This window comes from Octodon degus, unplaced genomic scaffold (assembly GCF_000260255.1).
Source record: "Octodon degus isolate 3935 unplaced genomic scaffold, OctDeg1.0 scaffold00027, whole genome shotgun sequence".
Lineage (NCBI taxonomy): Eukaryota > Metazoa > Chordata > Mammalia > Rodentia > Octodontidae > Octodon > Octodon degus.
The window spans coordinates 12,258,692-12,271,317 of record NW_004524603.1 but is presented as its reverse complement, the minus strand read 5'-3'; the positions used below and the strand labels follow the sequence as shown (position 1 = coordinate 12,271,317).

General features: G+C 56.9%; 1 protein-coding gene across 1 annotated transcript; it reads left to right on the top strand.

Annotated features, from left to right (window-relative positions):
* Positions 1-4,267: 4,267 nt before the first annotated feature.
* Positions 4,268-12,605, top strand: Zyx (zyxin). Its single transcript, XM_023712921.1, has 10 exons — positions 4,268-4,514; positions 4,598-4,816; positions 5,208-5,407; positions 5,552-5,644; positions 5,742-6,254; positions 10,240-10,372; positions 10,463-10,632; positions 10,738-10,916; positions 11,655-11,775; positions 12,127-12,605. Exons 1-10 carry the CDS (start codon positions 4,367-4,369, stop codon positions 12,229-12,231), a joined length of 1,881 nt encoding a protein of 626 aa, XP_023568689.1. The 5' UTR covers positions 4,268-4,366; the 3' UTR covers positions 12,232-12,605.
* The last annotated feature ends 21 nt before the right edge of the window (positions 12,606-12,626 follow it).

Genomic DNA, 12,626 nt, shown 5'->3' with positions numbered 1-12,626 from the left:
GAAGGCCCTGAGCCAGTCCTCAGGACCAAAGATAAATAAAGAAATTTGGGGGGCTGGGCAGTGATGGTAGTTTGAGACAGGGTCCCCCTAGGTAGCCCAGGCTAGTCTCAAAATCATTGTCCTCCTGCTTCAGTCTCCCAAGTGCTGGGATTAAAGGTATCTGCCACCATACCCAACTCCTGTTAACAATTTTCTTTTTTGAGAAATCTGAAAATATTCTCTTACGTATGCACACACAGAACTCACATACAGAACATGTGTATGTGTACATGCATAGATATATACATGCATACTCAGGCAGACAGACAGAATATGTTGGCATCTTGAGAAAGAGGGGTAAACAATGGTCCACGGATATAAATAAGGGGGTTCAGTTGGAGATAGAATTCAAAGGCTGAGGAAACCCGGCATGCTAGTGCATGCCTGTAATCCCAGCGCTCAGGAGGCTGAGGCAGGAAGGCTGCCACAAGTTCAGACCAGCCTGGGCTACCTAATAGGTTCAAGATCAGGCTGTTGAACTACATGACGAGACCTCGTCTAAAAATCAAAAACAATTTAAGCATGAACTGTTCCTTTCAACAGACTAGTAGAAATCAGCAATGCAGCTGTCTCATCTAGCCTGTCTATATACATATATGTTTTCCCTTTCCTTCCTTCTTTTGTCCTTTCCCTCATCCTGGTTGTTTCTTTCTCTTTCACAGAATCTGTTGTACAACTTGGATTTTATTTACCCTTTCAAGTTCTTACGCACAAGGGAGACAATATGATGTTTACACATATGGGTCTGATTTATTTCACTTAGGAGTATGGTCTCTAGTTGCATCCATTTTACCTATAAAAGCCTCAAGTTTACCTTTTTTTTAAATAGCTGAGTAATAGTCCATCATGTAGTAAGTACCACAAGAAATAAACAAAATAGGGCCGGAGAGATAGCTCAGAGGCATAAGCACTGACCTGGCAAACACAAGGACTCAAGTTCCATCCCTGACCCCACATGCCTGGAGGTCTTGGCCCTGGATGTGGGGAGCCCACCGTATGGCTCCAGAACCTGGCATGGTGGTGCCCACCTGTAATCCCAGCACTCAGGAGATTGAGTCAGGAGGCTCTCTGCAGAACAAGGCGAGCCTGAACGGCATAGTGAGGCCCTGTCTCAAAAAAAAAAAAAAAAAAAAAAAAAGTCATGATATATTAAAAAAAAAAAAAGAAGGGGTGCAGAGGGCTGGCCAGACCAGGTCAGGCTGGAGGGCTGGAGGAGCAGCAGGAGTCACAGCCTCGCCACGTGTAGGGAAGGGCAGCAGCCCAAGCGAGTGGGCAGAAAAGTTTAAAGGAACAAAATTTTTCTATTGCCCCCAAATCGTGTCTTTTAGGTGGTGAAAATCTAATATCCAGTAAGCCTCAGCTTACTCAAATGAGAAACAGTGAAAATGGGTGTTCTCGGAGCAGCTTGACTGCAAGGTCTAATGGAGTAACACATTCAGGGCTCAGCACTGGGCCTGGAGGCCTACAGCCCAGTCCCTGCCTGTGTGCTGCTCTGTTCCAGGACCCAGAGTGGAACCCTGAGCCTCCCTGTGTGCTCTCAGGAGCACCAAGCCCCAGCCCTGCCTGAGGCTGTGCAATTGCCAAGCCACGGGTGGCTGGAACTGGCCCAGTGAGTGCGGGTCCCTTGTCAGCTAGAAGCAAGGTGTAGAGAGGACCTCCGGATGGCAGCCCTATTTACCTCCTGAATTCACTTTTCTTCCAATAGCACTTTCAACTTGTCACTTTATGCGATGCATCATGAATCAGGCTTGGGTACTTGGTGGCTGTAAGTCCTTGGAGGTGTCTAGAGATGTTTTCCTGAGCAGCCAGGGTCAGAGTTCCTTCTGTTCACTCTTCCTGGTCTTCTCCCAAGATGCTGGGTGTGATTCCCCACACTGGCCGGCCCAGGATCCCAACAGGACTTGTCTGGTTAAGGAAAATACCCGAAGATGGTCAAGGCAGTTCTGCTCACGGTCTGGCTACGTTTTAATAGCACTGACTGGAAAGTGCCTCCTGCGACACCCTGGGAAATCCCGGGTGTTTCTACTTGTATTTAGAAGGGCTGACTTAGAAACTCTTACTTTTCATGTTCTGCATCTCAAATGCTTAGTTGTCAGTAAAACTGAACCTACCCACGCACTCTTCTGTTCTTGATTTATAAATAGGTTCAGCTCCCTAACAATTACACATACTCTATTTTGCACATGTCTATTTGTTACTGATTCTTTTAAACGGTAGATGGCTTTTATTCCTTTTTCAAGACAAAGTCTGTTACATTACAGCCTAGCTTGGCCTTGAACGCCTTATATGGCCTAGGCTGGCCTTGAACTTTCAGTGCTCCTGCTTCAGTCTCCTAAATGCTCGCATTAAAGACATGTTCCCACACATCTTCCTTGACTTTTATGAAAAAGTTATCTGGAAACTATCTTACTAAGTAGGATTTTCTTTCTTTTTTAAGACAGGATTTCACTGTGTAGTTCAGGCTGGCCTTGAACTCTCTCTGTAGCCCAGACTGTCCTCTAGCTTGAAGCAATCCCCTATCTCATCCTTCCAAGTGCTGGGAGTACAGGCCTGTGCCACTATACCAGGACACATTTGGAAGGAAGGTGCTGAGGCTTTTGGTTTAAGAAGTCTGAAAACAATCTCTGACATGCTCAGGAAAAGCTAGTATCAGATTTCTCACAGATCATCCTAGAGACAAGCCCAGGACCGGCTGATGCGTGTCAGCATTATGCACTGCACACCTTGTATCACACAGGGCGCATGAGCTGGGGCTGAAATAGCCGTGACAGAGATGGTAAGATGCCAGAGAAGACAAAGACAGCAGGGGCTGAAGAGGCAAAGATGTACTCGGTATAATTAAAGATTTGCTCTGAAGAGAGGTGGAGCACGGTAGAGACTAAGCCCCTGAGATCAGTCTGGCAGGGAAGTGTCTTGGGTTGGAGTTTCAGGTCTGGGCTGAAGGGGGAACTGACTAATACTAATACTGAGGGCTACGTGGCTCTTTTAGATATCAGGCACTTCATTTATGTCTCCATACAATGAAAAGGGGCGTGGTGGTGAACACCTTTTTTTTGTTTGTTTGTTTTTCTGAGACAAGGTCTCTTTACCTAGGCCAGGCTGGCTGGTAACTCCCAGAATATGCCTGCCTTAGTCTCTGGAGTGTTGGACTTCCAGGCTGCACCCAGCAAGTTGCTTTATCCAGCGGGGTGCAGGCCAGGGGACTGTGGTGTGAGTCTGGTGTGTCAGTTTAAGGGGTCGGTTTTTGTGACGCTAACGCGCGTGTTCCAGACCCTCTCAAGAGAGAGGGGTGCAGCCGTCCACCGTGAAGGGCCAGCGACGGGAGAGCATGCTGACGGTGAATAGGTGACTAAAACTGTCACGCTGGTCAGCCGTCAGGGAGGACGGATGAGAGGACGGGAAACGCGGGTGGCGGGGGATAGAGTGCGGAATGCCTGACTGCACGTGTGGCTGTGGGGGAACTGGGGCAGCGACAGGGTAAGCTTCCATATGTAATTAAAGTAAATACTAAGTAAATAAAAGAATCCAGGACTGGTCTCTTTCGTGTAGCCTGAGGCTCAGAGTTGCAGGCTGAGGAATCCGGTCGGACCAGTGGGGGGCTCCACCGAGCGAGCGCTGGGCTGGAACCCCCCAGATCTCACCACTGCCCAAACGCTCCTCAGTTGGCAGGCCACGGGGGGTGCCTGCGTGCAGCTCCCGGCGTCGTCCCAGCCTCCCCACCCCCGCGCCCCGTCTGCTTCCCTGGTCCTCACACCTCCATCCCGCCGCGCTGGGGCTCGGGCGACGCGAATTCCTGGAAGCCGTCAAAGGCTGCCCGGCGCTGGAAGTTAGCAGCCCCCGAGAACGCCGAGGTTCGGGCTCCCACGCCGGCCAGCCACAGCGGCGCGGGGACAGCAGGCACCCCCTCGCCATCCACGCCCACCCCGCCCGAGTCTCGCAGCCCACAGGATCCCAGGACATCTGGGGCGCGCGGGCGCAGAGCAGAAGCAGCCGGGGGCAGGGACGATCGGGCCGGGAGGAGGGGGCGAGGCGGCTTCCACACCTCCGGGGCGCCCACCCTCCGACTCAGCCCGGAGCGGGGAGGGTGAGTCAGATCTCCGGCGCTCGCCGTCCGCCGGGAGGGGGGCAGGTCAGGAAATGACATCAGAGGCCTGAGTTGGGGAGGAGTGGTCCGTGCCCGGCGGGGGCGGCGGGTACTGGGGCGGCGGCAGGCGGACCTCGGCAGAGCCTCGGGCCCGGGAGCAGGATCCGGGCCCCTTCCTGGGGGAGTTTCCTGCCTCGTCCGCCCTCCCCGCTCTCCCCGCCCCCTCTCCGGGCCGCTCCTTGTATGGTCTGGGCTCCGCGCTCTCCCCGCCTCCTCTCTCCCTCCCTTTTCTCTGCGTCCCTCCCCGCCCGGCTGGAGGCTGCTCCTGACCGGTACGCGCAGTCCGCGGACGCGGCCCTGAGTAGACGCGGCGCGCGCGCTCCGGCGGCCGGTGAGTGGCGCCCCAGAGGGTGGCGGAGTCGCCGGGGGTCCCGGGCCCGAGCCGCGCGCCGTAATCGCCCCCTCCTCCCGCAGCGCGCCCAGCCATGGCGGCCCCCCGCCCGCCCCCCGCGATCTCCGTCTCTGTCTCGGCTCCGGCTTTCTACGCCCCGCAGAAGAAGTTCGGCCCGGTGGTGGCCCCGAAGCCCAAAGTGAATCCTTTCCGGCTTGGGGACAGCGAGTCTCCCGCGGCAGCCGGGGCCCAGCGCGCACAGATGGGCCGGGTGGGCGAGATTCCCCCGCCGCCCCCGGAAGGTACGTGGCTGGGCTTGCAGGTTGGACCCGGCTTCGGGGGTTGGGGTTGCTTGGAAAGGTGGTGGCGGAGGGGGCTGGGCTCAGCCACCCTGTCCCGAGCAGATGTTCTTACCTCATCGTGGAGCTCGTGGCCGGGAGCCAGGGCTCCTGGGATCGATCCAAGGCTCCCGCCTCGGGGTGGAGGCGGGAATGTGGGCCCCGGATCGTCCCCTCGGAGCCCGGAGCCCGCTCTCTGAAGTGTAACGGGAGCTGCACTCCTCGGCCGAGCCCTGGCCTTTTCTACCTTGCTCTCTCCATGACCCCAAGAGCCTTTCGGGGTAGAGGGTTAAAGGCGCACAGGGAGGAGACCTGGGGAAAAGTAAAGATGGTCCCCTTTCTCTTTTCTACCGAGACTTTCCCCTGCCCCCGCCCCCGGTGCTCGGGGATAGCGACGACGCTGAGGGTGCCCTGGGGGGTGCCTTCCCACCCCCGCCACCCCCCATCGAGGAGCCGTTTCCTCCTGCGCCCCTGGAGGAGGACATCTTCCCCTCCCCGCCACCCCCGCTGGAGGAGGAGGGAGGACCTGAGGCCCCCACCCAATTCCCACCACAGGTATGGAGCCCAGAGAGGGCAGCCGAGTTAGCACACCCCCAAAATGGAGGGGGTTGTTTGTTCTTACCTTTCTGGCCCCTTACCCTGCCGGGAGTCCAGTTGGTCAGTCTGAAGGGATGGGCTCCCTGACTCCCCACCTTCCAGCCCAGGGAGAAGGTGAGCAGCATTGACTTGGAGATCGACTCTCTGTCCTCTCTGCTGGATGATATGACCAAGAATGACCCCTTCATAGCCCGGGTAAGGGACAGGTCAGCTTGAAATGTGGCCCAGAGGGCAGCACCATGGAGACCGCTGCCTCTAACTGCACTCCTCTACCCACCTCCATTTCCTCCAGGTGTCTTCCGGATATGTGCCCCCACCCGTTGTTGTTCCCAAGCCCAGTCCTAAGCCTGCAGCTGGGGGCACAGCACCCCTGCCACCTTGGAAAGCGCCTTCTACAGCCCAGTCTGCACCCCAGACTCCGCCACAGAGCCAGACGCTGTTCCAAGTCCAATCCCAGCCCAAGCCCCAGGTCCAGTTCCATGTCCAGCCCCAGGCCAAGCCCCAGGCCCCGCCTGTGCCTTCCGCTAACACCCAGCCCCGGGGTCCTCCAGCAGTGGCTCCCACTCCAGCCCCTAAGTTCTCTCCAGTGGCATCCAAGTTCACTCCTGTGGCTTCCAAGTTCAGCCCCGGAGCCCCAGGTGGACCTGGATCACCGCCCACTCAAAAACTGGGGTCTCCTGAAGCTCCTGCCAGTGGTACGAGCTGCCCTCAGCCTCCCGGCTTTACCTATGTGCAGCAGAGGGAGAAGCCCCAAGTTCAGGAGAAGCAGCACCCAGCGCCCCATCTGACCCAAAACCAAAGCCAGGTGAGAAATGAGGATGAGGCTGAGACCAGGGCTTGGGATCGGGCTCAGGAGCCGAGAAACAGGTGAAGGTGGCCTGGAGGCAGGGTGGGCATGGCAGGTTAGGACAGTGCAGGGTTAGATTGGTGGGAGCAAGCCCAGAAAAAGCCCTTCCCAGAGGCGAGGCATGGGTAGATCTGTGTTAGGTGGAGCCCACTCAGTGGATGGAGCACCTGAGGCTGTGAATTAGGAGGCTCTAACTTCCTGTACCTTTGTCCTAAAACAGTTCCAGGGGAGGATGAAGTCACCAGACCAACTTTGGCCTTTCCCATACCTGGGTTTTGAGTTCATCAAAACATCAGTTTCCCAGAGCACTTTCAGCACCCAAGGCTCAACTGGACATAATAGCTATAGACTAGTGGGTACTGGCAAAGCCAGCAGCAGCCCAGTGCCAGCTCTGTGCCTTGAGCTCGTTGGCCTGGGACAACAGAGGGAAGAGAGGTGTCAGAGAGGCTCAGGCTTCGGCAGCCTGCAGGCCTGGAATAGAATCCCTAGCTCAGCTTTGCACAGGCTGTTAAAACCCAGGCCGTTGAGGTGAACTTTGAGCCTCTGTTTCTTTCCCCTGGAGCTCACACTGTTTGTCTGTGCGGTGGTTATAAAGGGCGAGTGAGCTAATGCTTAGAAAGTGCTGGTTTTTCTACTGCTGCATAAATACTGAAAATAGAAAGGAGCAAACTAAAGTGGCTCTTAGCATCTGCTTCAGGCACAAGGTCTTTCAGTTGAATGGGCCAGAATGGTGTTGGGGTCTAACTGTCCAGCCCAGCTGATCCTGTGAGCGTCTCTGTGTGCATAGAATGTTTGTGTAGAGGAAGAAGTGCCAAGTGCCAGTTCCTGTAACTCAGCATCTTGTGAATTACAGGAACTCAGAACAGGGAGCCGGCTGGGAGACCAGCAAGTTAGTGTAGGCTGGTGAGGCTTGAATGAGGGGCAAGACTAAGAATCCAGAGAGGGAACAGCATTGTGATGGGAGTAGCTTGTGGGTTAGAGCTAGGCGTGTGGTACTCCAGGGTCATATGTACCAGGGGACGTTTTGGAGAACAGAAAGCTGAGGGTTTTGTGGGAAACTTGTAGAGCTATAGACTTCGGGAGGGCAGAGCTTGAGGGAGCAGGAAGTGAAATCCACACCGAGCTTGTGCATATTGGAGGATCATGCACATGTTCTGAGTTGTGTGTGACAGGAGGGCATTGGGACCTTTCTGGACCACTTTTGCAACAGAGATGCGTTAGGGCTTAGGAGGTCAGTGCTATGTCTGGGTTCACTTCCAGGCCACAGTAACATTAGTTGCAATGAAAAATAAAACCCAGGGATAAGAAGTGTAACAAAGGAAGGGCCTCCAGGAGGAGGCAACTGATAAGCAGCCTGGGGGAGGAGGAGAGGGGAAGAAAAGGACCCTGAATGTTCAGAGCCTGGGTGTGGCTGAGGAGTGATGGCTCTGCCCACAAAAAGGAGAAGTCCAGGAGGGGAAATGGTTGGGACGGGAAGAGGGAAGGGAAGGGTCCAGCTGTCAGCACGTTGAGCAAGAGGCTCCAAGGGCATTTGATGTCAGCTGGGACTGTCATTCAGCTGAAAATGTGGGGCTGGGATTCAGGCCTGGCGCCCGAGGAGAGATGTGCATGTGGTGGCTGCTGCAGGGACACTGAGGCAGTGGTGGGACCTGGCAGGTTTCCTGCAGCCATGCAGAAGGGAGCTGAGGGCCTGGGAGGAGCTTGGGTCCAGCTGTGTTGATGAGGTGGGAGGCTAAGGAGGTACTGCAAGGAGCAGAAGGGCTTGAGAGATGGAGAGGAGTGGGCTGCAGTCCTGAGGAGCCCTTCAGCTGTGGTAAGGCCAGAGATAGGACACTGGACATCATGATGGCCTTGGGTGGCCCATTTGTGCCCTGTGTGGGAGCAGAGTACAAGGAGTTGGGTGAGAGTAGGGTTGGTATTGTAGCCGAGTTTCAAAGATTGGCAGCAATAAGGGATGGCCTCAGAGAGAGACAGACACAGAGAGAGAAAGTGATGTTCAGTGTAGAAATCCAGGTGTGCAATAAGCAGGGGACTAGGAGCAGGGACTGACTGACCCCAGAAGGGGTCCAGAGCGGGGACAGGGTCACACTGGAGGTGTGCATGGGAAAGATGAGGTGGGAACTTACGCTGGCTGCCTGCCATCCTCTCAGTCACAAAGCGGTGAAGTCATCGTTGAGGATGAGGGGGCGAAGTTGTTGGGGCCTCAGAGACATGGGAAGTGTTAGGAACAGCTGCTGTGGAAAGGCGACCGGGAATCTGCCGCTGCAGCCAAATACCAGACAGCCAGGCTGGGCTGGAGGTGCAGAGGGCACTGCAGTGGTTTGTGCATGCTTGCTGCAGCGCTCTGTGATTTCTCCACCTACTTTCTGCAGCTTGGAGGCAGAAACAGGAAGCAGGCAGGGGTGTGCCTGGGGCTGCAGACCTGGCCAGAGAGCGAAGATGTCGCTAGTGACAGTGGGAGCCCTGGAGACACAGCTAGCCAAGAGCTAGCCCGGGGGCTTCATGTTCATGGGCAACGCAGGGAGTCAGGACCCCAAAACTCTGCTGCTGGGTTACTTAGCAGGCGTGAGTCATGCAGAGGACTTGGGGGGGGGGTGGTGGCTGGGGGCAGAGTGGAGATCTTAGGTCCGAGGTGTCCTGAGATAGAAGATGGCTGTGAAGGAGAGGAGTTTGGAGCCATCAGAGTTGAGGAGCTGGCAGTCTTGAGTGTTGTGGCTGTGGTAACAATGACACAGCTGTCACCAGGCTGGGAGGACACAGTGGTTGATAGTAGGGTGAAGGACATGGATGCCCTCGGGAGGGGGGTGCACATGCATAGTTCGTCCTGTCACAGAACAAACAGGCATTTTCAGTGGTGCTGGGAGGGCAGGTCTCTTTTTCTGACCCCAAATTCCAGCACAAAAGCCTGGCAGGGAAAAAGCGAAATATGCATTCCGGAGCTCCTGTCATTTAGAGGTCACAGACGGCAGGATGCTTAGGGAACAGCGTGGAGATCTGGGGGAGGCTGGCCTCGAGGGACCTGAGCTGCTCAGAGCCGGGATGGGGTGGGGTGGAGTATGTGAGAGGGGCTGCTGGCAGAGTAGGAGGTAGCAGAGAGGCTTTGGGGGTCCCGGGTGTTGGAGGAGTGAAGGCTTTGGCAGGACAAACTCAAGTGTTACAGTCATCACCCTTGTCTCGGAGTGGAGGAGACCCACCCAGAATTCCTGTGCAGGTGGAGGCAGACCCTGCTGAAGTTCAGGTTCCAGCAGTGCCTGGTCCCTAATTTGTGCCCTTGCCCCAGTCCCAGTCTCCACACACAGCGTTTCTTAAGTATCAATGGGTTGGCTTAGCCCCTGGAGTTGGCTAGACCAGAAGTCCTCGCTCAGGAGTGCTCCTGGGGGCTGGGTTGGGCCCCTGCAGACAGCTCTGGGTTTAACCTGTGCTTCTGCCTGTGTTGCATCCTCATGCTGACAGGGGCTGCCCAGCTGCAGGCGGGCCGGGTAGGTGTGTGTGCACTTGCGTGCACGCCTTGCGACTCCACCTCTGGGGGGCGCTGTGTCCGAGCATGCTCTGTGATGTTGCATCGGTTCGTGGCCCTGGCGTGTTTAGTGGCTTCAGTGAGCTGAGCTGCTGTGTGCGTGCGTGCGTGCGTGGTCTCCGTTGCTCAGTCGTTCTGGCCTGTGACTGGGGGGGGGTGGGCGTGGGGATCCGTGGCAGGAGTGCGGCGAAGCAGGTGGACATCTGCCCTCTCTCTTTTGCTCTGTAGGGCATGCAGGCTAAGGTCGCACCGAGCCCACAGTTGTGTGTCGGGGTTGGGCAGGGCGGGAGAAGGAGCAACCGCAAGCTGAGCGCCTAGGAAGCAGGCAGGAGCTGAGTCCTCGTGGAAGAAGGGGCTGTGGTTGGCTGGCCTGGGAGGCTTTTGGAGGGCGTGACCTCGGAGAGTATGAAAGTGTTGGCGTTTCAGGTGCGCTCTCCAGGGGCTCCGGGACCTCTGACCCTGAAGGAAGTAGAGCAGCTGGAGGAGCTGACTCAGAAGCTGATGCAGGACATGGAGCATCCTCAGAGGCAGAACGTGGCTGAGAACGTGGCCGTGAAGGGTGAGTCTCCCGCTTGGCCCCGGAGACACTGTACTCTTGAGCTACAGATCTCTTCCTCCTGTGGATGGTGACCTTCCGTGGCTTTCCCAGAGTCCTGCGGCCGGTGCCATCAGCCTCTGGCACGCTCACAGCCTGCGGTCCGAGCCCTGGGGCAGCTGTTCCACATCACCTGTTTCACCTGCCACCAGTGTGAGCAGCAGCTGCAGGGACAGCAGTTCTACAGCCTGGAGGGGGCGCCGTTCTGTGAGAGCTGCTACACTGTGAGTGGTCAGGGGGAGGAGCCCAGTGGGGATGGCGTGGCGGGTCTCAAAACCTGGCCCTTGGGGGCCCAGGTGCCCACTGATGCGTTGCTGCCACCTCCTCAGGATACCTTGGAAAAGTGCCACACTTGTGGGCAGTCCATCACGGACCGCATGCTGAGAGCCACGGGCAAAGCCTACCACCCACACTGCTTCACCTGCGTGGTCTGCGCCTGCCCCCTGGAGGGCACCTCTTTCATCGTGGACCAGGACAACAGGCCCCACTGTGTCCCTGACTACCACAAGTGAGGACTTTTCTCGGCCTTCCATGGGTGCTTTGTCTGGGAGCAGGCCACCTCTAGCCTGGGACAGTCCCACACTCCTGGTCTTGCTTTCTGGCCCCACATCCTGTGTGTGACTGTGGGGAAGGACTTCTCTGTACTTAGCTCTGTGGTGGCCCTAGACCTGGGTGACCCTGCCACCCCCTGCAGCCCGTGGCCTCCGGGTGTGTCCAGGGCCCCATGGCACAGCTGGAATGACTTTGTTTCAGAAGCACACTGCTTCTGCAGTTCATCTTGGGGTACTAGGTTCTCACTAAATGTAATCAAACTTAGAGGGCAGCCAGGTTCTCAGGCTGAGTAGACCTTTTAGCGAAGGACCAGGCCAGGAAAACTGCAGAACCTGCCTCGTTCTTTGGATGGTATGTTGTACATTTTCAGGCTTGTGCCTGGGATGGCGTGGGCTCTGCCTTGCCTGCACTGCCTGGGGGTCAGGGCAGAAAAACCTGCATGAGAGGGCAGGACTGGCGGGAGCCAGAGGGACACCTTGGGTGTGAGCGCCGGAGCCTGGGAAGCTGAGTGGCTGCCGGTCGCGTTTCTCCTCCTGAGTGCACTCTACTTGGATGTGTGGGATGGGGAGGGTCTACCATGGTAGAGTGCACTCTACCATGTGGCTGGTGGTCTCGGCCCCATTTCCTGGGCTCTCCAGAGGGAGCAGAGGCTCAAGGTGCTCACTGACCCCCATCCTGCTCTTTGCACCCCCAGGAGGTATGCCCCGCGGTGCTCTGTCTGCGCAGAACCTATCATGCCGGAGCCTGGCCGTGACGAGACCGTGCGAGTAGTTGCTCTAGACAAGAACTTCCACATGAAGTGTTACAAGTGTGAGGTCAGCCGTCCCTCTGGCTTCTGGGGTGGTCATCTGAGCTGTGGACAAGCTAAGGGACTGGCCAGTGGGAGGGAAGAGTGGTTTTACTGTGCCGTTGGATGGGGGCAGTTGGGGAGGTTATGAAGAGAGGTCAGGCTGGGGCTGAGATAGGATGGGTGGGGGCAGTGGGTGACTGAAAGCAGTATACCAACCCTCAGCCACTGCAGGAGAGGCCAGGGGCAGGGAAGACACCACAACCAGGGCACCAGCTCAGCCCTATGGAGCAAGTGGCCTTTGGGACTCACTCGGAGACAGAAGGGTGGAATGGGGGACCTTCTGGCCCAGTGACCCTCTTACCCTTCCTTCTCCCAGGACTGTGGGAAGCCCTTGTCTATCGAGGCGGACGACAATGGCTGCTTCCCACTGGACGGCCATGTGCTTTGTCGGAATTGCCACAGAGCCAGAGCCCAGACCTGAGTGAGGGCTGCTTCCTACCACAGGTCCTCTCGACCACCCACACTGAGACCCACCCTCGCCTTCACCTGCCCAGACTTCCTCCATTCCACACCCCTCCTGGTATCTCAAGTGCCCCGACCCAGGGCCCCGGCATGGCCCACCCGGCCTGCAGGGATTGCCTGCCTGCCGTCCTCCAGGTCCCCACCCGAGGGGCACCAGTTTAGTGCTGCTGCTTTCACTGCGCGACAAACGCCCTTGGCTGGCCCCAAGCAGCCTCCGTACTCTGCTTGCTGAGGGTCGGGAGATGCGCTGACCTCCCTGGGAGCCTCAACACCCACCCTGCCCATGCTGTCAGATTGTGGCTACAGCTACAGATTAAAAAACCTTGTTTTCCATAAGTTTCCTTGGTTGGCTCA

Excerpts from the sequence above, each read along its gene's own strand:
- Zyx (XM_023712921.1), top strand. The coding sequence starts at position 4,367 with ATGGTCTGGGCTCCGCGCTCTCCCCGCCTCCTCTCTCCCTCCCTTTTC. Across the intron at positions 4,515-4,597 it reads CGCGCGCGCTCCGGCGGCCG|CGCGCCCAGCCATGGCGGCC; the intron begins GTGAGTGGCGCC and ends CTCCTCCCGCAG. Across the intron at positions 5,645-5,741 it reads ATGACCCCTTCATAGCCCGG|GTGTCTTCCGGATATGTGCC; the intron begins GTAAGGGACAGG and ends CATTTCCTCCAG.